The 20,845-nt window shown below is 36.0% G+C and overlaps 2 protein-coding genes across 2 annotated transcripts in view; one reads left to right on the top strand and one right to left on the bottom strand.

Annotated features, from left to right (window-relative positions):
* Positions 1-293: 293 nt before the first annotated feature.
* dhrs1 (dehydrogenase/reductase (SDR family) member 1) lies at positions 294-4,418 on the bottom strand. The gene is made up of 9 exons (XM_038718730.1): positions 4,261-4,418; positions 3,291-3,439; positions 3,033-3,176; positions 2,804-2,883; positions 2,431-2,563; positions 2,154-2,297; positions 2,001-2,070; positions 1,014-1,094; positions 294-887 (listed from the first exon to the last, which is right to left on the bottom strand). The coding sequence occupies exons 2-9, from the start codon at positions 3,432-3,434 to the stop codon at positions 751-753; spliced, it is 933 nt and encodes a 310-aa protein (XP_038574658.1). The 5' UTR covers positions 3,435-3,439; positions 4,261-4,418; the 3' UTR covers positions 294-750.
* Positions 4,419-8,300: 3,882 nt separating this feature from the next.
* acin1a (apoptotic chromatin condensation inducer 1a) overlaps positions 8,301-20,845 on the top strand; it is a 43,135-nt gene continuing 30,590 nt past the window's right edge. Inside the window, exons 1-44 of the mRNA XM_038719390.1 lie at positions 8,301-8,618; positions 8,730-8,803; positions 8,903-8,947; positions 9,099-9,123; positions 9,514-9,582; positions 9,677-9,766; positions 9,861-9,929; positions 10,050-10,145; positions 10,354-10,440; positions 10,537-10,635; positions 10,946-11,011; positions 11,112-11,201; positions 11,298-11,384; positions 11,477-11,566; positions 11,720-11,809; positions 12,019-12,105; positions 12,233-12,295; positions 12,389-12,451; positions 12,540-12,608; positions 12,760-12,843; positions 13,044-13,130; positions 13,863-13,946; positions 14,053-14,121; positions 14,212-14,301; positions 14,449-14,538; positions 14,625-14,711; positions 14,805-14,867; positions 15,579-15,641; positions 15,738-15,806; positions 15,942-16,025; positions 16,297-16,383; positions 17,168-17,242; positions 17,354-17,422; positions 17,549-17,638; positions 17,751-17,840; positions 17,928-18,014; positions 18,104-18,166; positions 18,258-18,320; positions 19,257-19,325; positions 19,767-19,850; positions 20,089-20,175; positions 20,296-20,379; positions 20,521-20,589; positions 20,688-20,777. Coding sequence (XP_038575318.1) covers positions 8,543-8,618; positions 8,730-8,803; positions 8,903-8,947; positions 9,099-9,123; positions 9,514-9,582; positions 9,677-9,766; positions 9,861-9,929; positions 10,050-10,145; positions 10,354-10,440; positions 10,537-10,635; positions 10,946-11,011; positions 11,112-11,201; positions 11,298-11,384; positions 11,477-11,566; positions 11,720-11,809; positions 12,019-12,105; positions 12,233-12,295; positions 12,389-12,451; positions 12,540-12,608; positions 12,760-12,843; positions 13,044-13,130; positions 13,863-13,946; positions 14,053-14,121; positions 14,212-14,301; positions 14,449-14,538; positions 14,625-14,711; positions 14,805-14,867; positions 15,579-15,641; positions 15,738-15,806; positions 15,942-16,025; positions 16,297-16,383; positions 17,168-17,242; positions 17,354-17,422; positions 17,549-17,638; positions 17,751-17,840; positions 17,928-18,014; positions 18,104-18,166; positions 18,258-18,320; positions 19,257-19,325; positions 19,767-19,850; positions 20,089-20,175; positions 20,296-20,379; positions 20,521-20,589; positions 20,688-20,777 — 3,412 coding nt within the window. The 5' untranslated portion in view covers positions 8,301-8,542. The remainder of the gene's footprint in view (positions 8,619-8,729; positions 8,804-8,902; positions 8,948-9,098; positions 9,124-9,513; positions 9,583-9,676; positions 9,767-9,860; positions 9,930-10,049; positions 10,146-10,353; positions 10,441-10,536; positions 10,636-10,945; positions 11,012-11,111; positions 11,202-11,297; positions 11,385-11,476; positions 11,567-11,719; positions 11,810-12,018; positions 12,106-12,232; positions 12,296-12,388; positions 12,452-12,539; positions 12,609-12,759; positions 12,844-13,043; positions 13,131-13,862; positions 13,947-14,052; positions 14,122-14,211; positions 14,302-14,448; positions 14,539-14,624; positions 14,712-14,804; positions 14,868-15,578; positions 15,642-15,737; positions 15,807-15,941; positions 16,026-16,296; positions 16,384-17,167; positions 17,243-17,353; positions 17,423-17,548; positions 17,639-17,750; positions 17,841-17,927; positions 18,015-18,103; positions 18,167-18,257; positions 18,321-19,256; positions 19,326-19,766; positions 19,851-20,088; positions 20,176-20,295; positions 20,380-20,520; positions 20,590-20,687; positions 20,778-20,845) is intronic.

Genomic DNA, 20,845 nt, shown 5'->3' with positions numbered 1-20,845 from the left:
GGTTTACATGTACTGAACCAAAGTTCTAACAAAAAATAGTTGACAGCCTGTTAGATTTTTCTTTGTGTTATGAACAAGATACAATCAACAGTGGTACTATGTCCTTGAGCAATGTGCTGAATTTATATCTGCTTCAGACATGATGAAGCCAGCTGTATTTTACTGATCTCAGTCAGTGTTAGAATATAGAAAAGATGTAGATATCTCTCTTCAAGGGATTCCACATATCTTTGCATCAGTTTGGAGATGCTATCACTTTTCTTATTTAGCAAAAAGGAATGAGAAGAACAGCAGCGACTTAATATTTTTTTTATTTAAACAGTTGTTACTTAGCTGGTCACATACAATGTGTAATATATAATATTAAAATATTAGTGTTGTGTTATGATATTGTATACTGCTTAAGAAAATACATCACATGTAGTAATCATAAATTCACATTGTGTGGCTTCACCCAATGCAGACATTAGCGTTAATGTTACATACAGGGAATATGCTATAAGATCCTTCATGTTTGCTCCAAACTAATGGTATTCATTAAGTACTCAAATAGGAACGGAAGTATATAGGCACTTAATATAACTACGCCTTCAAAAAATAGTGTTGTCTGTCTAAATTATTTGGCTCTTGTCACTCCTCAGCCATGAATCTGAAAGCAATGACATGACAACTATAGGTTTAGCTAGAATTTGGCCCATGTTGTGGAAACATGGTTTGGTACTGCCACTTCGGTACTGATATAGGAAATGTTTAGAACCGGCTGTTTGCCAGGGTGAGCACAAAGCGTGGCAGGCGTACGAAAGAAGGTACAACAGCTGACAGCCAGGAGAGATATGGGACCTGGGTCAGGAGGAATTTTAGGGAAGTGTAATCAGCTACACTCCGTCCTGGAAGTAAATAGAAAAACAACATATTAGAATTATGTGATTGTAGATTATATTGAGTTCAAATCTAAAAACTTTAAATAAATAAAAAACTTGAGCTTTGAAATAAAAAAGCTGATACAAACGTACCATCAACATCTTGTATCCCATAGCGCCTTGCCAGGTCACAAGTCATGAGTATTTTCCCAGTCAGCGACATCAGATTTTTTTCTTTCAAGCAGAAAGAGAAATGTAAGCTTAGTTTGCAAATATAAACAGTTGAATACTTCTCAGCAATAAAATCAGTTTCTGTAGGCATGTTAAAATGAACAGCCTGTATAGATATGTGGACAGAGTTAATGTTATGCTCACTTCTATAAAGCCTTTATGTCTTGCATTCTCCACTAGCACAATGTAGCGTGACAAGTGTATATGTATATATACATCTATTTCCTGTCAACTCTACAGTAACATTACCGTTTACTTTTCACAGTTGGCTTATACATATTGTTGATAGTATTTATCGTTTGTTTTTGTAAATAGGGTTTTGATCATTTTGATAATGTCTCTGTGTATTATGTCTGATAATTTCTATTGGATAACCATTTAGCAATGTTACTAAAGTTAGTCACACAGTATAGTACTAACGTTATGAAGCTCCTCCAAGCACTCAGTGTAAAAAAAGAGCACTAGCAACTTAATGTTGGCTTGCTAAGCTGTGAAAATCAGTCTAACGTTTGTACCATACTTAGTGACTAACTTTACTAACGCTGCTAAACGGTTATCTAAGACAGGGAGGTGATCACTTTATACAAAAACAAATAGTAAATATTATTAAAGCTATGGTAGGCAGTTTATTTCAGAAGTTCATTTTGTTATATTTGTTAAAATTGTCTTAACAGCATGACAGCAATCAATAAATCATATGTCCAGACACAAAAATTAAAACAAAACTGGTATCTGTGGCTGTTGCAGGACTGTAATAAACATGGACAATCATTAAGTTCTGTCAACATTAAATCACTGGCTGGCCTAAGCGAAGTAGAAGTAACTCTACCTTACTGTAGAGTTGAAAGGAAGTAAACAGGTAGTTCATAACACAGATATATTTGACTACATTGTGCAATATCATCCTACCTTTTGCCAGGTTGACGATGCACTTCCCACTCAGTTCTGTGGTTTCTCCATTGGCAAATACATCTTTAAACTGAGGAAAAGAAAATACAGGAATTTAGCAAAAAACCTAAGTAGCTACCATGCATACAGATTTACTGCTAGAGAAGAGTCTACCTTAGAATCTACAGGGTTTGTTGTGTCTTTCTCCAGTACAAACTGAGACACCAACTCTGTTTGTACCGCTCCTGGCCACAGGCTGACAGAAGCCACACCCCTACTTTTGAGCTCAATAGCCATGTCTGCTGCCAGCCTGTCACACTGTAAACCACAAAAAAAAACCGTGTTATTTTTTTTTTTTACGTTGACCTAATTAGACAGTCCTTGAACTTGCGTTAAATAAGATATGTTTCTTGATAACATAAATCTGGGACTTAATGAGATGAGAACTTACTGCGGCTTTACCAACGCCATATGGAACATTGAACAGATACCGCAGCCCTCCCATAGATGAAATGGTGACTATCAAACCCCGACCTCGTTCTACCATCAACCGGGATGCATAAACTGAGAAGAAATAGTGGCCCCTGCCAGAGAAATAAAAATATTTCCACTCAGTTTTAAAATACCTCTAATAAAGTGAAAATGTTTTCTGAAAGAGCAACTACTGATCTAGAAATTCCTGCTGAACTCAAAACTACAAAAAACAAAAACAGGTTCAGCAATGTCTGGAAATTTGTCACTACACCGGAGGAATGATTAAGCAGTAGGCTGACAATGACGTAGTTACACTTGTCAGACATGAGTCAGCACAGAAGCGTACGTACCTGAGGCCTGTGTTGTTGATGGAATCCCAAATGGACGGGTCAGTTTCCCAGAACTTTTTCCCCATATTGCTGAAGATATCCTGCAATAACAAATCATGTTTAGAGATGCGCTTTCATTCATTTATTCACTTTTCATTCACACGGCTTTGCTCTACATTACTAGAGTAATCCTAATATTTCAAGTATGCAATACACCAAGTAGTGTTTCATGTCAATGAAGTACACCCACCTGTACTCCAGCATAGGCATTGTTAACCAGGATATCCAGCCTGCCATTCTGTTCACGTTTGATCCGTTCAAACACTTCTTCAATTTGTTCGTCTTTTGTAGAATCACAGATCACTGGCACACAGTTTCCACCCCTCTCCTTAACCTGTGTTGAGAACAAACACATCCCTGACTGAAACCCTGACACACATTGATGGCACCATCACAGGGATATTGCCTTTCTACCAAAATCTGATAAGCCAAATGAGCAAAATCTGACCTCTGCAGCAGTTTGTTTCAGAGTCTTCTCCTGGCGCCCTGTGATGTAGACGGTGGCTCCTGCCTCTGACAGCTGGAGAGCTATTCCCCTGCCAATGCCTCTGGAGGCACCTGTTACCAAACACACCCAGCCAGACAGGGACATTTTCTCTGGAGGAGGAAACATCCCCACATCCAATTAGCAGTTATACTAAATACACTTTGTAAACTAAAAGTACATAATATGAATATAGGTCTATGTCGTTAAATATGATCAAAGGTCAACCGGGAAATAAAATATAAAATTCCACCATGGTTGCATAAATGTAATTGCGCCATCATCCCCCAGTGTCCATGGTTCACATGAAATCTAGAGGCGCTATTATTGACCTTACACAACTACGTTTGGTCCAGTCACTATTACTCAACATTATACTGCTGACACAATAAGAATTAACCAGTGATTAATCATTTATTGGCGATAAATTCGATCACAATGTCAGAAATATATGGTGATATATATTATATATATATATATATATATATATATATATATATATATATATATATATATATATTCACAGTACATTACACACCTTAACTAAATGTCATACTATTAACTATGACGACGTATTAATGACACTAAAAACATTTATTTAGTTTCTCATAAAAGGAGAAAACATATTCTTATTAAAATCGGCGTTAAGGTCATTTCTTTCTCGTTCTTATGTAACTCTTTTTTTTTTTTTTTGGTTTGAAGAAAACGTTTGCTGTTAAATGTTAAGTTATTCTCGTCATAACAAGAGAAGTTGTTGTCGAGAGAGATTCATTGAAAACCTAAAAAAACGTTTCGAGAGAAACCGGCGACACGTTTACACGATTTGATTACATTGTAAGTCCTGCTTATAAGTGGCGAGAACTTCCCGTTATTTAACACAGTAGAATGTAAAATAAACTTTAAAATATGTAGAATTCATTAAAAATATCAATACCTTCGTGCTGGATCTGGTTTGACAAGTCTCACTAGACAAGGAAACGTATCTGTAGAAATGCCACGGCTGGTGAGTGAAGATGTTATGATATGATACTGGGTTATGCACGCTTTATACAGACTATGGTAACGCCTCAGGCTACAACAATCCTGAGGACAGCAGCATTGCTACGAAGGCACCATTCCTACCATACTATCGCGAGAAGACGCGTGGAATATCCGCGTGACACTGAGGATTCACGTGCACTAACTTCCTCCTTCGCTTAAATTCCGATGCACTAAATTTAACGTGCGCAGCCCACATGTTTGTTTCCCTTATATCTTAAAATAACGAAGCACTATTTTACATGTGCATCGTTTGAACTATTCGCCATCGTGCTTTTTAAATAAAATTAGGTTTTTAACACAGTTTTAGGCTCATGTCTTTTAGTTTGAACTGTTTCATAACGACAGGCCGGGATCAGTGAACTATCTTACTGGTGAGTCTCGGAGCTGGTCTTTGGTTTAACTTAAAATAATTCACACACGATGGCGCTATAGTCTTCATAAAATACATAAGCGATAATGATTAAAGGAAGTAGTAGCAATACCTAATATACATTGTAGGCCTATTGACTATTACGAGAATACCGAAAGAAAGAATTTGGAGATTATTTAAGACATCAATGATTTTATTACAAAGGTACAAACAATGCTCCACACTTAAATTAATCTTGTCATGTTGGCCTATTTGTAGAAGCAGTACTGGTAGTAAATAATGGTGTTTGTTTTGTTTGTTTGTTGTGAGAGAAGCTGGAGTTATGGGGGCTGTGCTGCCTATTTGCAGCTGTTAAACTGCTGTAATATTACCCTAAAGGAAAATTCTGCACTATTGGTAGTTAACACTTCACTGACCAAAGATTGTGTGTTTTCACTGCTGACTTTACAGAGCTGATGTGAATGTGTTAAATAATCATTTAAGAACTGGGATCTACAGGAATGAGCTCTCTTCTTCCTGCTGTAGTGACGTTACTGCAATCACAGCCTGCATTTTTTCCCTGTCCCATAGGAGGCCTATGTGTAGCTAATTGTTCATATTATTAGACCTAATGTACTGTATATGTTGACACATTAGTTTGTGGATTACTGGTTTGGCATCAAGATTTTGGATAAAAAGTTGTGCTACAGATTGCAAAAGGTTTCTTCCTGCTAAATAATTTGAATGACAAAACATTTCAAGTGTAACAGAACTGTATTATAAAATATTTTGTTTGCTGTTCCTTATTATTTTTGTATCAACAATTAAATATCTTGTATTAGAAGACAACTGATTAGTCAAGAGGAGTCCTGAAAGAGAGCTCCCTCTTCCTAATAGGCCCATCCTTGCCAAAAAGATTTGGTCAGAGCTGACACACTCTACACACCATAGAGAGAATTTAGGGACATTGTATTGGTAAATTCCTCATTTGATTTTTGGAAAATGTGTTTGCTGTAGTAGTTAACAGGAAGAATGAATAGCGTACAGGCCTGGTAGAGGTGTAGGGGATGCTGTCATATCAAAGTTATTACAGTACACTTTTTAAAATCTTGCATTCAATGCAATCAAGCCATTCCTGTTCGCAGAGTGGCTCATGTGCCGGTTTTAGCTTTTTTTTTTTTTTTTTTTGGGTCTAGTTATTGTATATTTAGTTTATACAGTTGGCATTTTGTGGTGTGTGTTTTCAATTTTGGTTGGTTTGAATTAATTTGTACATTTTGATTCATTTTGGTGTGTTTTGCTTTATCCTTTTAGCCACTGTGTATTTTAAATAGTATATTGTATATTTTATACTTTCAATTTTATTCAGTAACGGCATGCCTTCTTAACTAGTATATGTAGTTGGTGTGATTTCTTTCTTTTTGCTAAGTTACTTTTGGATTTTTTGTTTTTAAATTATTATTTTGTTAATAAAATTATTTGTTTAAATGTGAAACACTCTCTGCCCTGGCCTTATTTCATACGAACCTGTGTGACCTATCAATATTTCCTAGGGCGAAATTCCCTAGGTGGCGTTGTTGGCAACTTATTTAAGTTAGTATTACGTATTTAAATGGAATCTCACCCTTGTCTTGCTACATGTATGTTGTCCTTTTGTATTATGTCATTATGTGAGCCCTTGATGCATAACACATATTCCACTAGTGGCACAATAAAGCACCTAGACTCACTCTGTATAGGCCTTTCTTTTATAAAAATGGGAAAAAGGTTGTAGGGGCTCTTTAGATCCCAATGATTGAAATTATTTTGGAAAAGGCTCTTTCATACAGGACATTTTCACATGTCAGAGAAGGGAAAATAACAGGAGTAAATGATTAAATAAAGGTTTCAGGGTCCTGATATTGTCATGCTGACTCACTCTCACACTGTTAAGACTTACTAGTACCCAAATACAGCAGCACAATCTTAGGTTTAAAAAAAATTATTATATATATAGAGCAAGTTGGCAATAGAAACAAATTATTGAACATATTCATTGTATCACCAATCAATTAATTGTTACTCAGCATTATTCAAACAGGTCTCACAAAATGACCTGGTTAGAACAAATTTAGTCAATCATTATCAACAAATTACACAAGGCTTGCAGACAGATTTCAAACCAAACTGTGCTGCTTTTCAGAGATTTTGAAAATGCATCCGTGCCTATCTTGTCAGTGTTTTCCTACAGGTGCTATGGCTGCAAAACGGACACCTTTATCTTATTAATAGTAAATTAACTCTGAATTCCCAGCATAGCTTGGCTTCACCCAGTACCAATTTTAGCTGAGGTCTAATCATTAATTGGATGCCTGTGTGTACAAAGGCTTTCTCTCTTTCCAATGAGTTTAGGATTTTTGACTTAAAGTTTTAAGTGGAACAAAAGTCCTAGAAAGTTTATTTTATTGTCTGTTCATTTGCAGTTGTAGTGTGTATAGATACTATTTTCTTCTTACATAATGGGCATAGTCACAGGTGCGATAATTCTTGTGATTGAAACTAGTCTGTACTGTTTGAGGGATTTATGTTACCCTTTCAGTGTTCTGTATTCAGAATGTCCGGAGTTACGCAACTTCGTGTAATCAGCACCACCCACCCACCCAAAAAAAGAAGCTCAGAATCGAAAAAATCATAGGCAATCATTGCCAGTGCAACAAGTTTACGGGAAGCCTACACAGGAAATTCTGGAAACATTGGAAGACGCCCAAATCACATTTCAAGCCAAACAAAGCAAGTGCTGACTCGTGATAGAAGTGTTGTGTTTTATGGTTGACACAGTTCTTTTACAGAGTGCAAATATTCACTTTTGCAAAAGAATGTGACAGAATGTCTTTATTAGAAAGTTGACCATGGACAGTAACAGGAAACATGTCAGAGAAACAAGAGATTGCGTATAAATCATATATAAAATGTAAACAATACTATAAATTACTACACTTTACTATAACAGATTGCCAGGCCAATAGAGGAGCTCAAGAACAGATTTTTAAGGGAATTATTATTCACCTACATGCATGCCACTATGAAAACTTATAGAAAACATAGACATACAGTCAGTGTAAATAGATGTGTTTGTCAATATGCCACTTGCAGAATTTATCATCCTAGCCTCATGATGTTTGAGTGGAATGAACATCTTAGTAAGCTATGTTAAAATAATATATAAAATTATAAATAAAACATAAATTTTAGTATTTATAAGTATATTTATATAACAAGCATTTTATATCAGACTTTTATTTATTTGTAAAGCACCTTTCATGAAAAATAACAATTTAAGGTGTTACATTACATACATTGTGTTAAAATAAGAGCATAATCACAAAGTCAGCAGGTAAACTGAATGGTATCCTGGCACACACGCAGCATTTGTTTGAACAGTGTAAAAATTAACTGCAGTAGTCTTCAGCCTCCTGCCTGGAATAGTTTGGTATCTAAATGTTGGCTTAGTAGTCTCTGACCTTGATTGATTTTTGTCTGAGTGTTACCACAATGTTTGCTGAAGATGTCTGCAATACTATAGCTAATGAATTTGAAATCAGAGTGAACCACGATGTGGTTTTATCAGTATTTATGATTTTCACATACATTTTGTAATTAGCTTTAGTGTATGTAATTTATATAGTTAGAAAAATGTGCCAGCTTTTCATACATAGCTTTTAGCTTTTTGTAAAGGTAATCATTGATTTGCTCCTCCTATTTTTTTCTATTTATTCAGTAGTGTATAAAGAGCATTAGCACTGCTGATAGAAGAGGAATAGTTTGACACAAGACAAACTGGCTGGCAATGGCTGGAGGTTCTCACTTCATTTGGATTCCCTTCCTTCTCTCCTGTGTCTTTCAAGCTTCTGACAACAGACATGGTAAGGAACCATCCATAGCTTACTCAGTTAGCAAGCAGTGAATAAAATGTAAATATTTTAAACCCTGACAGTTACATTCAGTTGATAATGTTGAGTTTTCTGTTTTCTCAGTCCATCAGGATGTGAATAGTTTAATTGGTCCTACAGGAAATTCAGAGGTGGAGTCCATCCTTTCAAAGATCCCAGTAAGTCCCCAAAACAGTGACTTACCGAGTCAGATAAACACATGTATATAGCAATTTAAACAATCCTTATAATGGTGTCTTTTACCCCGTTGACTTCAGATAACTATACCAGAAGGAATAGATCCCAAGAATATAAATGTAACGGTATGTAACACATACTTTTTCTGCTTATGCATATCTCCTGTGGTTTGACTGTGTTGTCACCAGCATTAAACTTTTATCACAAAAACATTATTTTTTTATCTACTTTTTGTATTTATTTTAACCAACCCAATATATTTTTTTTGCCTCACAGTTAGTTTCTATCAGAACTTGTGCTGGTGAGTGGTTCTATATACTTACACAATATGTGCATGTTAAACAAATTATAATAGGTGTAATACACTAAGCAGCAGTGATTAAGTACCAATTACAGTGACAGGGTCACAGTGATAAGAATTCTTGTAAACATAAGACTCAACCTTGTAAGATTCCCAGAGAACACCGATATCTGCTAGCCTGACACCTGAGCTACTGTCTCTGACTCAAAAATTACATTTTGTGTTTCCTAAGAGAGTTTTCAAGTTACTATAAAAATTCCATTGCAAATGCAGAAAATGGTTTAGTCCGATGTAGAAGTAATACATGTACTACAACACTATATAAACATATACTCTTAGACAAACTGTCTATTATTGTGCTGGGTTAACATCTGACATCATTCAAATCAGATTTGAAGGAACAGCTGACGCTGCTTAACAGGCAGCTTCAACAGACAACTCTCCACAACAGCCACCTAGGTGAGTATTCATCGTGTTAGAAGTGGAGGTATTACACTAGTTACGATTTGTGTGTTTACTGTTTCTCTGATTTAACCTGTACTCTTTCTGACAGAGAATGAAGCCTTTGGGTTGAGGAGGGAATCCAGATTGCTGAAACAGCAGCTTGCTGCATGCAGTTCGACAGCCTCAGCTATTACTGGCTGTAAGCTTTTAATCATCAATCACAATATATGCTCAGAGGATACACTTGGAATGACACAAACCAATGTGTAACTGTATCTTTAATTCCATGGCAGCTTATCAAACCCAATTACACAACAAAATGAAACAGCTTCTGGAGACATTTGATAGTGACACATTTCTGAGTAAGTTTACCTGGCTTGGATTTAAGCCTCCCATATTTTGTTTATTGTTTTCTTTGGGTTTATTTTATCATATGTCAATGCAGAGTTTGAGTTTAATCTAATATACATGTTTTTATCTAGTTCTGAAAACCATTGCTCTCACCAGGGAAGTGAATACATTACAGAAGAAGGTCAAACATGCTGCTAATTCTACTGAAACTACTATTGAAATCCAAGGTGAGTGTTGTTTTGTTGTTCTACATCTGCTTGTAAGTATTTAAAATTTAGTACTATAGCCTACTCTTCTGCTACTCTCAATACAATAAACCCCATCTTGAAAGATTTGAACTTGGCCTCAATCTGCAATTTTGCTAATCGTGTTTTGAGCTTCTGTGACAATGTCATTGTTAAAAAAATGTTTCATATCTGAGCTTGTGTCTCACAGTGCTGAAGAGAGAGCTGCAAGAGAAAATCAATGAACTGAATGAAAAGACACAGGAGATTGAAAGAAGCCACACTAACTCATTACTGAGTAAGATGCTGATCCATTTTGATTTGTACATACATTAAACTATATAAGGTAGTAAAAGGTTCTGATTTCACTTCTTTTTTTTGTTTGCGTCTTCAGTTCTTCAGATCATCTCACTGCAAAATCAGATCTGGGATTTGGAACAGGCAATATCAAGAAGAGGAGAAGCTAGCCTTCAACTGGACAAGGGAATTCTGGGTAAATTGCTGAATGTTAAACTACAAAAATTGCCTGTACACATCCAGGTAGCACATTTGAAGCAAGACTAAAAAGACTTCAATTACCAAGCATATCAAAAAACAATTACCTAGCATTTTAGCTAAACAAGTTAGCTACATTTAGTAGTTATTCTAAATAGGTGTTACAATTGTTGTTGCAGTAGCTGCTTTTTGCAAAAGTTACATAATCTCACTTTATTTCCTCTTTCCATTTAGCTGTTTGTTTGGCAAGAATAACTCTTTTATCATGTTATGTCTGTGTTTATCATGTATTGTGTTCACTTCAACAGCTCTACAAGGCCAACTGGACAAGAAGCTCAGTGAGCTGCGAGGCAAAGGAGATGCCGACTCAGTTAGTCAGTACATCTTTCTTAATATTTCCTTTATATTAGCAATGTTAAAGGGATTTTCATGCTTCTAACTCTTCCTCGCACACATTCCCTGTTGGTCCTCCAGTGCTGGAGCTGATATCAGTGCACAGTAAGATTGCAGTGATGCAGAGGCTCATCCGTGTCCACATTGAGGAATCCAGAACTAATACTGCTGGTGAGTCCCTATCTCATCATCAACTTGTAGTTCCTGTCTTATCTTGTATGTGACCTACTTTATGCTATTATGGCTTCAATTTTATTTCTTTTTCAGATTACCAGAGGCAATGGAGGCAAAAAGCTGAGCTCCTTAAAAAGAAGATTTTACAGTTGAATCGAGATGAGAATAACACTGAACTTAGTAAGCGTGCAACTCAACAAAATACACTTTTTTGTTGTTATTTTTGTTTTTACTCCAGCATTACTTTAACATCCTCTATATCTTTTCTCCAGCCAAGGAAATTTTGAAACTGCAAGCAGAGGTGGAGAACTTAAGACAGTTAATGATAAATGCTAAAATCACAACTGATTCCCAACTTACAGGTAAATGAGCCTACAGGTCTATGAGACTTGTTCTAAATGTATGAAATTGAAAGTGTGTTCGTGTAATGTGGGATTATAAAATGCTAAAACTATAAACAAATCTTATAGTTAACTGCAAAGTCAGAAAGGCAAAAACATTTTGTTTCATCCTAGAGCTAAGAGTTATTTTGGAGCGGGAGAAGAAACAGCAAGAAATCTTGGAGAAACAACTGGAGGAAGCGGAGTATGTCCAGGCACAGCTGAGTAAGTAGGAGCATGAAAAAAGGCAGACTGATGTCTTGCCAGGTGCATTAATGCAAAATTACTATAGTTTAACATGAGGAGTTTAATTCAAAATACAAAACAAAGTTTAAAGAACATTAATTATTTTACCCTTTAAGTGTATTCACCGATTATACATAAATCACCTCCAACAGTCAAACATTGAAGTTTTATTGTTTTACTTTAAACAGTCATGAAAATCATCAGCATAATGAAAGAGGTGAGAGAGCTGCAGGTTGATGAGCAAGACCAGACAACATCAACAAGTCAAGCCACCAGTGAGTCCCCTTCTTCTACTTTCAGGCTGAAAAAGCAGCTGATGCTTGCCAAAAAAAGATGCCATGAATCTTTGGTTTCCTTACACTCTCTCTTACAAATCTCTTATGTTTCATTGTTTTAAATCAGCTCTTCAGACTCTGCTTCAAGCCAAAGAAATTGAATATGCCAAAGCTCAGGATGAAATAAATGGTGAGTCCGTTTTATTCTCATCTATAAAACTGCTCTGAAAATGTCAAAGCACAATTTCAGGTGATGACCTGACTACATCTTTCTGTAAAACAGAGCTGCGGAGGAAACTGCAATTAAAGAGTCAACAATGCTCTGGTCTTGAGGGAAGATATGAGCGTAAGTTGTAAATAGGACTTTAGCTAAGTATATATAATTTATGTTTTGGTTTCAGTTCTGATATGGTTAATGTGTATGTTTCTATCAGATGTAAATACTGAATTTGAACAGAAGATTTTAGAACTGAACAGAACCGGGGACTTCAAATCAGCACTCAGTGAGTAACACTACAATACAATATTGGCATCATTGCCTCAGTGCAGTGTATTATTCACATTACAGATGAAGTCCCTCCTGCTCCTGCAGTTTCTCATCTGATTGTTTGTTTCAGAAATATAAACTATGTTTGCTCTGTTTCCCTGAATCAGTTCTGAACGTGATGAAACTATATGATGAGCTGAAGACTCTGAGGGATCAGATCTCCACCTCAGAAGACCCAGAGAGGATATCAGGTGCATAACAAAAGTCCCGGTGGATGTTTGACACTGCAGTTGTGAATATGTGTTAATACGATATTTAGTATGACATTCAGAAATGCCTGTTCTTTGCTTGAATCTTTATTTATATCTTGAAAGAAATGCAGATTTTTCACTATGTTTGACAAAACCTTTTTCTGCTTTCTAAATGTATCACTGTTTCTCTCTTCTCACAGAGCTGCAGAGGCAACTGGAGGAAAAGCAAGACGAACTGAACTTCATGACTGACGATATAGAGAGACTGATTGCAAACCCAAAAAGAAGTAAGGGGAATTAATTTGATCCTCAGTGTCCATGTGAGTTACTGTTATTGAGTGAACTGTCCTAAGAAACTGATAAACTAAGTTTTAGATGGCATTTGGATATCTTGGGTAGCTAAGCTTTATTTAATGTCTTGAACTTTTTGGTCCCAGGGACAATCAGGCAGCTGTATTTTTTTGTCACTGTACAGACAAAAGTAGTGGCTGTAAAACAAAAGTGTAAAAAGTGTCTCTAAACTTTTAGCTGCTGTTAAACATTTCACCATTAACTTCATGTCACTGCATGCTGTAACAGTAAAACAAACTCACACAAAAACGAGGCTGACCACGTTTAAAAAACATCCTTTGACAAGATATGTAAAGTAGAGTCAAGAGAACATTAATCATTAACAGGTTTAGAGTCAGGAGGACTGTCAACATAAAGGTCTAATGTAAGTAACAATTCTGCTGTCATTTGGGCACTAATGGCTAAATAAAACAGGATACTTTTTATAGAATAAAATATAAAATCAGGGGATCTTTATGTTGTTGGAGATGCCTTTCCATTTTTGCCTCTTCTGACAGTTTTTGTCCTTGTTGTCATGCCAGTGGTTTCTAAGATATGCATGGCTTTAAATGTATTTACAATGCGCCGCCGGTTGAGGTTGTAGCTCTAAGAGTCTGGGAAAAAAGACACCAGCCAGTAGTTTCTGTTAACAGACTTGCTTAAACTTACTGCATGTTTGTTTGTTTCAGTTTTAACAATCATAGAGCTGCAGAACGACATGTGGGACCTTGAGACAAAGGCTGCCAATGACACCACTGGCGACTATGTAAAAGGTTAGTCTCATTTAAAATGTCAATTTTAACAACTCAGGGTGATATTTTTTGAAAGTCAAGTCAGAAATGACACAATGTAGCTTAAATTAAAGTACTTCTTTCCCAGAGTTGCAGAACAGAGTCGATGGCCTAATCAGTGAAATAGATGACAAAGGTGACAAAAAAACAAAACTGAGTGAGTCTGAAATTTTTTAAAAAGATGTTACATTCTTATTCCTGTATATTTGGTAGAAAACTAAATTTCTTTTGTTGTGGTGTGCTTCAGTGCTGAAAATCATAACCCTGCAGAGTCAGGTGGAGCAGCTGCAGAGTCAGTTGTCAGACATCCAGATGTTACGACCCACTCACATAACCCGTGAGTAATGATTCTTTACGAATCCCCTGATCTCCACAACATGAGCATCACTTAAAATGAAATGGTTTACAGCTGGCTGCACTGAACAGTGGATTTAAAAGTAGACAGATAAAGTTAAAATAAAATAAAAATGTTCTGATTTGTCAGAGCTCAGAAATGATCTTACGACTAAGAGGAATGAGCTACAGAAATATGTCAACGAGCTGAATGAGAAGAATCAAACAAACACCAGGTTGAGTAAGTAAAAAGGGAACATGGTGTCAACATTTATTATAGTCTGAAAAATATTTATTTACAATATATGTAATGTCTGTGTTTCTCAGTTCTTACAGTCACCGATCTGCGCAACCAACTCAGAAACCTAGAAAGAGAACGAAACAACAACAACAATATCAAATCATCATTAACAAGTACTCATAAGTATATCATTTTCTTCTAAGAGCACTGAATTCATTTCATAAAAGTTCGCTGTTTGATAACTAAAGCAAAACTGGCTTTTCTAGAGCTGAGGGAACAACTGAAGGCAAGCATGGCGCAGCACTCTCGCGATCAAGCTGAGCTTAGGGGTAAGAGTATTTTGTTGACTGTGAAAAAACCTTGACTGACTAAACATATTATAATCCAGTCCTTCAGACTCTGCTTAAAGCTAAAGACAGGGAACATGCTATTACTAGGGCTGGGTAATAAAACAATAATAATAATTATATAATTTAATTTTTATAAATATAATTTTCCTCAATAACAATATAATAAATGTTCAATGTATTGTCAATAAATATATAGTTAAATTAATTTGAATCACAAACAAACTAGCACTTACTTTTTCTATTAAAATATTTGTTTTGTGAGGAAAAGGGACTGAAAGAAAATTTAGTAATCATATTTGTTGAAAAGGATTTTGTCACAATAGTTTAGAATGTTTTACCTCAGATTTGTTAAGTGATCCACTGTTTGGCATCAAGTGTTACTGGAGTCACATTCTGAGCGTAAAGAAATGTTTCACCACATAATAACCATCTGGTTTCTTCAATTTTCACTCAGGAGCAAAAATCTGCCTTTAAACTTGAAAGAAATAATGATTTGACATATATCGTGATAATTATCGATATTTAATGATGTGAAATATTTTTATCGTGATAACATTTTTGGCCATATCGCCCAGCCCTAGCTATTGCTCAGTCTGAGGTCAGAGGTGAGTTTTTCTTAATAGGATTGTCTACTCATATTGCTCTGAAGGGAGAGCTTTGATTATCTGACTTCATCTTTCTGTACAACAGAGCTGCAGAGCAAACTGCAATTAAAGAGTCAACAATGCTCTGGTCTTGAGGAAAGATATGAGCGTAAGTTGTAAATATGACTTTATCTAGTAAGTACAGTATATGTAATTTGTGTTTTATTGTTGGTTTTGATTTGGTTTATGTGTGTGTTTCTATCAGATTTAAAGACTGAATTTGAACAGAAGATTGTAGAACTGAACAGAACCAGAGACTCCAAATCAGCACTCAGTGAGCAACGTTACAATGCATCATTCGCATTATAGATGAAATCTCTCCATTTTACATGAGCGGTGTCAGTTACTGCTCAGTTTGTTTCAGAAGTATAAGCTCTGTAGTGATGTTTGCTCTGTTTCACTGAGTCAGTTCTGAACGTGATAAACCTGCATGATGAGCTGAAGACTCTGAGGGATCAGATCACCACCACAGAAGACCCAGAGAGGATCTCAGGTGAAGAGCAGTGGTCAAAGTTTGACACTGCAAATGTGTATCTGTACATTTTAGTTTAGCATTGAGAAATACATGATCCTTAAAATTATATTTTTAAAGATATACAAGTTATATATCACTATAACAGTTTTACTGAAATAAGTTAATAATAAAAAATAAGATTAAATATGAAATATCAATGCATTTTTTGGGGCTAGATCTGCAGAATCAGCTGACGCAGACTGACGCACAGTGTCCCAATTTTCACTGTTATCTCTTTGTCTGCTCACAGAGCTACGTAGGCAAGTGAAGGGGAAGCAAGACGAACTGAACACCAGGACTGCAGACATAGAGAGACTTATTGCAAACCCAAAAATAGGTGAGGGCATTGATTTGATTCTCTGTTATCGTCTGGGTCACAGTTTACGTCCAAATTATCTTCATGGGTGTGACAGCTGTTGTCATATTTAGTAGGGTTAGCATTAGGGGGTTGTCCCTTTGAGTTTGACACACATGATATTATGCATTCTGGGAATATCTATACTATATATGCTTTTTGTGATGGTGCTGCTATAGTGACTTTTAGATGAAAGTTTGAACATTTGAACATCTAGATTTTTAAAACGTAGATGTTCATTTATATTCGTTGATCTTGAAAATGGAAATTTATTGGGGAGTTTTGTACTATGAACAGAAATTCAAGACCGCTTCAGAAATCATTTAAAGAGCAAGGAATGTCAGAAATCTTAAATAGAAATATTTTCAAATGTTTCCAACTTGTCTGACATAAGTATCCAGATTTGTGATAAATTAACAAAACTGCTGAGTACATTTAGATATTTTTGTTATGTTTTTGTTTCTTCTTCTAATTACTTTTGACTAAAATATCTTCCATCAATGAAAATGAACCACACTTTGCACGCTCACTCTCATGTTGATGGGAGAAACAATCTTTTCCACTAATGTTTTGAGTATCAGCCACCGACAGAAGAAAGACCAGTTTCAAAAAGCACAAATACCAGTCGATTCCCAGTTAGCATGGCTTAGAGAATTATGAAGTAATAAATAAAGTAAATAGGCATTTAGCCTTTTATGGTGAGGCCTGGTAATACTTTCTGAGGCAATAAACCCTGTCAACCCCATTGCATGTTTCTTTGTTTCAGTTTTAACAATCATTGAGCTGCAGAATGAGATTTGGGATCTTGAGAAAAAGGCCGCCAATAGTGGCCGTGTGAAAGGTTAGTCTTATTCGAAATGGCAATTTAACAATTCAGGGTGACAATATTTGAGAAATCAGAATCAGAAATGACAAAATTTAATCTACATTAAAGACTATACTTATTTCCCAGAGATGCAGAACAGGGTGGATGACCTTATCAGTCAAATAGAAGACGAAGGCGGCGAAAACACAAAACTGAGTGAGTTTGCAATAACCAGGAGCAAGAAGTTTTGCAGACAAGTTTTGCCATCTCTTTGTTGAGGGAAATTACAATATCTCTTGAATTAAACTACATTTTTACCCTTTCTGTTGCGGTGTGCTTCAGTGCTGAAAATTCTGATGCTTCAGAGTCAGGTTGAGCAGCTGCAGAAGCGGTTGTCAGACGTCAACACATTACAAACATCGCAAGTAACCGGTAAGTATCTCCAGCAAACCTTTCATGACCTACTGCTAAGGTTGTTTGTAATGTTTTTTTATTTTGTATCCTGATCTTCTGCATATAACTATGTTCTTTAACTTTGTCTCAGAGCTCGCAAATGATCTCACAACTAAGAAGAGAGAGCTGCAGGAATATGTCAGTGAGCTGAAAGAGAAGGATCTGGCAAACGCCAAATTAAGTAAGTAAAGAGGAAACATGGTATCTGCATTCATAACTGAGGATGTAGTCTAAAATGTTTCCCATATGTTCTTTCTGTTTCCTTCAGTTCTGACAGTCACTGATCTGCACAACCAACTCAGAAATCTAGACAAATTAAAGAACGAGGGCCAAGCTGCTACTGCTACAATTACTAGTGAGTGTTTCATTTCCTTTTGACATTACTGAATTCATGTATTTAACAGTAGCGCCTTCTTAAGATGAAGCATGACTTACTCGTTCTAGAGCTGAAAGAACAACTGAAGGCAAAAGTGGAGGAGCACGCACAAGATCAAGCTAAGATCAAGGGTGAGTTCAGTACTCAGCATGTATGGATTTGTGCAACAAGAAATAAAAAACAAGATTAAATATGAAATATCAATGCATTTTTTGGTGCTAGATCTGCAGAATCAGCTGACGCAGACAGAGGCACAGTGTTCCAGTTTTGACCAAACACTTAAAGGTGAGTCTAGCCTCTGTTGTCACACCCTTATGAGTCCACTGTGAGAAATGAATGGGTTAAATGTCTATTTTAAAGTAATTGGTGTTAGAAAAATAGGAAGACAACTTTTTCTGCAAAGTATTGGATTGGAATACAAAGTTTTCCTCAACATTGCCGGAAAGCAGCTTAAGAGCTGAATACAGTTACAGGAAAGAGAGAAAAACACAGAGAACATCACTCGATATCTTGCACACCAACCCCTCCAGAAGACTTATTTCTCAGTAGTCTCTTCAAAGTTGAGGCCTTAAAGGGTGGCTTTTTACTGTCCAATAGGAATTGAGGAGCCACAGATTGCTTAAATGGGCAGCTAGAGGAAAACACCATACAACTTATATAACTTTAATAAGTGGATACAGTAATCCTTGATATAATAGCCATCTTAATGTTTGACAATATGGACCGGAAGAAGTGTTTGAAGTAATTTTTGACATTTTTTTTTTTTTTTTTACATTAATGTTTTTGAAGTGATATAGGAAAATTATTTAACCCCCTGGAAACAATTGACAGAGATATGGTCTTATTTAACCTGTCAAATAGTTTAACAAATTATGTGGTTATTTGTTTTTATTTTTTTACATGTATGATCATCATCTGCATGAAGTGAAATGGGGTGTGTTTTGGACAGTGACTGGCCCATGAACTTGTTATTGCCAGGTAGCCTGCATAAATTTCTCCGAAGTGAATGATAAAGGGCAATCCCGGTGAGACCCGAAGATAGAAACCTTTACGGAGCAGATGTTGACCGTCACAACCAAAACTATTGGGATCAGCATAAAGAAACTCCTAATCTTAGAAATACATTCTTCGCACTCCTCAGATAGTCCTATTTAAAGCGTTCAGAAGTTTTATCTTGTTGTGTCTGTGGGATCAATGGTTGTTACAAATGTGTCCTTGTAGATCTGCAGAATGACCTGGATTCCAAAATGAAGGAACTGCAGAACAAATCTGACACTGTTACTACGCTTGGTGAGTGGTGGAGCTGTGCTACTGTTTGGCTCATACTGTATTACCCTAATATTACCCTAAGTAAAGATGTCCAAAATGTGAGAATCTGCTGATTGTCTTAGTCTTTGTCTTTCATGATAGGTAACTGAATTATTGTTTAGACAAAAAAGATGTTAACATGTCAGCATGGGCTTTGGGACATTAGAAAGGACAGTTTTATAATTTTCTGCTTTTCTTATGGACCAAACATAAAATAACCTACTGATTAATTTAATAATAAAATTGATTAGTTGCAGACCTATACCATACATGGAAATCTAATTAATTTTAACAAAGGCAGCTAATTTATATTAAACTATGGTTACAGTTGAGCGATCTGCATATGCATTAAAGGGTACAGAAAAACTTCAGACAGTTTGAATACTGTTGCTAGTTAACTTCTTTTCAATCTGGCTGTTTCAGCTCTTCAGGTTTCTACATTAACCCTGCAACTGGAGGAGCTAAAGAGACAACTGCAAAACACTGAATCTGAAAGTAAAATAAAAGGTCAGTCTGTGTGTGCAGTTGCCCAGATGACGATATGTTCCATCCTTGCTTGATATGAAGTATTCAGTTCCCATGTTGTTTTATCTTGGCCCACCAACGGGTGCACAAGATACGACAGAGATAGTATGTGGATCTACTGTGCAGCAGAGAAACATCTAAACAGCGATGTGAGGTGTTATTCCTAGGCACGAAGAACAAGGGATATTTAAGTTAAAATGGCTTTGTTTTTGTTCTGCAGAGCTCCAAAAAATAATAGATGAGAAAACAAATGAGTTGGCCAAAAAAACATTGGAGCTAAATGCAAGAAGTGCTCAGCCACAAAGATGTGAGTAGAACGTGATCAACAACTCACTGAAAGAATCCAAATCACTGAAATATATATAGTTAAGATGGGGAAGTTATACTCGCTAGAATACGATTGTCAACACTTTCACTCTTCTTCCAGTTCTGCAGATTATTGCAATACAAACAGAGATTGAGAGGTTGTCGAATCTGGCAAGAAATGACACAGATTACGAGAAGATTAGAGGTAAGTGACAAAAACATGCAGTATGTGGACTGCCTATTGTATACTCTGGACTCTAGAGCAACAGCATTTTATAATATAATGTTGAATAAACCGTTTAAACCATACATGTGCTCCTATGTGTTCTCCCTTTCTTGTCTGCAGGACTCCAAAACCATTTGAACTATTTGATTTCCGGAATTCAAGATGAAAACAGTGAAAATACTAAACTGAGTGAGTCATCATCAAAATGCCAGTGAAATGTAATCCATCGTTGCGGATCATGGTCTTGTATCCGCTGAATTTATCTAATCCAACCTTTCTTCTGTTAGTGTTTAAAATCTTGGCTGAACAAGATGAAATAGCAAAACTGAAGAGGCAACAAGTGAAACAGACTGAAGAAAAATTGAAGGAAATTAAAGGTGGGAAGTGGTATTTACAAGCAAATGTATTCTGAATACTTTATTCATACATTTTGAAGAAATTAAAC

The sequence above is a fragment of the Micropterus salmoides genome, unplaced genomic scaffold (assembly GCF_014851395.1).
Source record: "Micropterus salmoides isolate LMB-PRFRI ecotype aquatic unplaced genomic scaffold, ASM1485139v1 Ms_hic_scaffold_14, whole genome shotgun sequence".
In the NCBI taxonomy this organism is placed as follows: Eukaryota; Metazoa; Chordata; class Actinopteri; order Centrarchiformes; family Centrarchidae; genus Micropterus; species Micropterus salmoides.
This window is presented reverse-complemented; position numbering and strand designations above follow the sequence as displayed.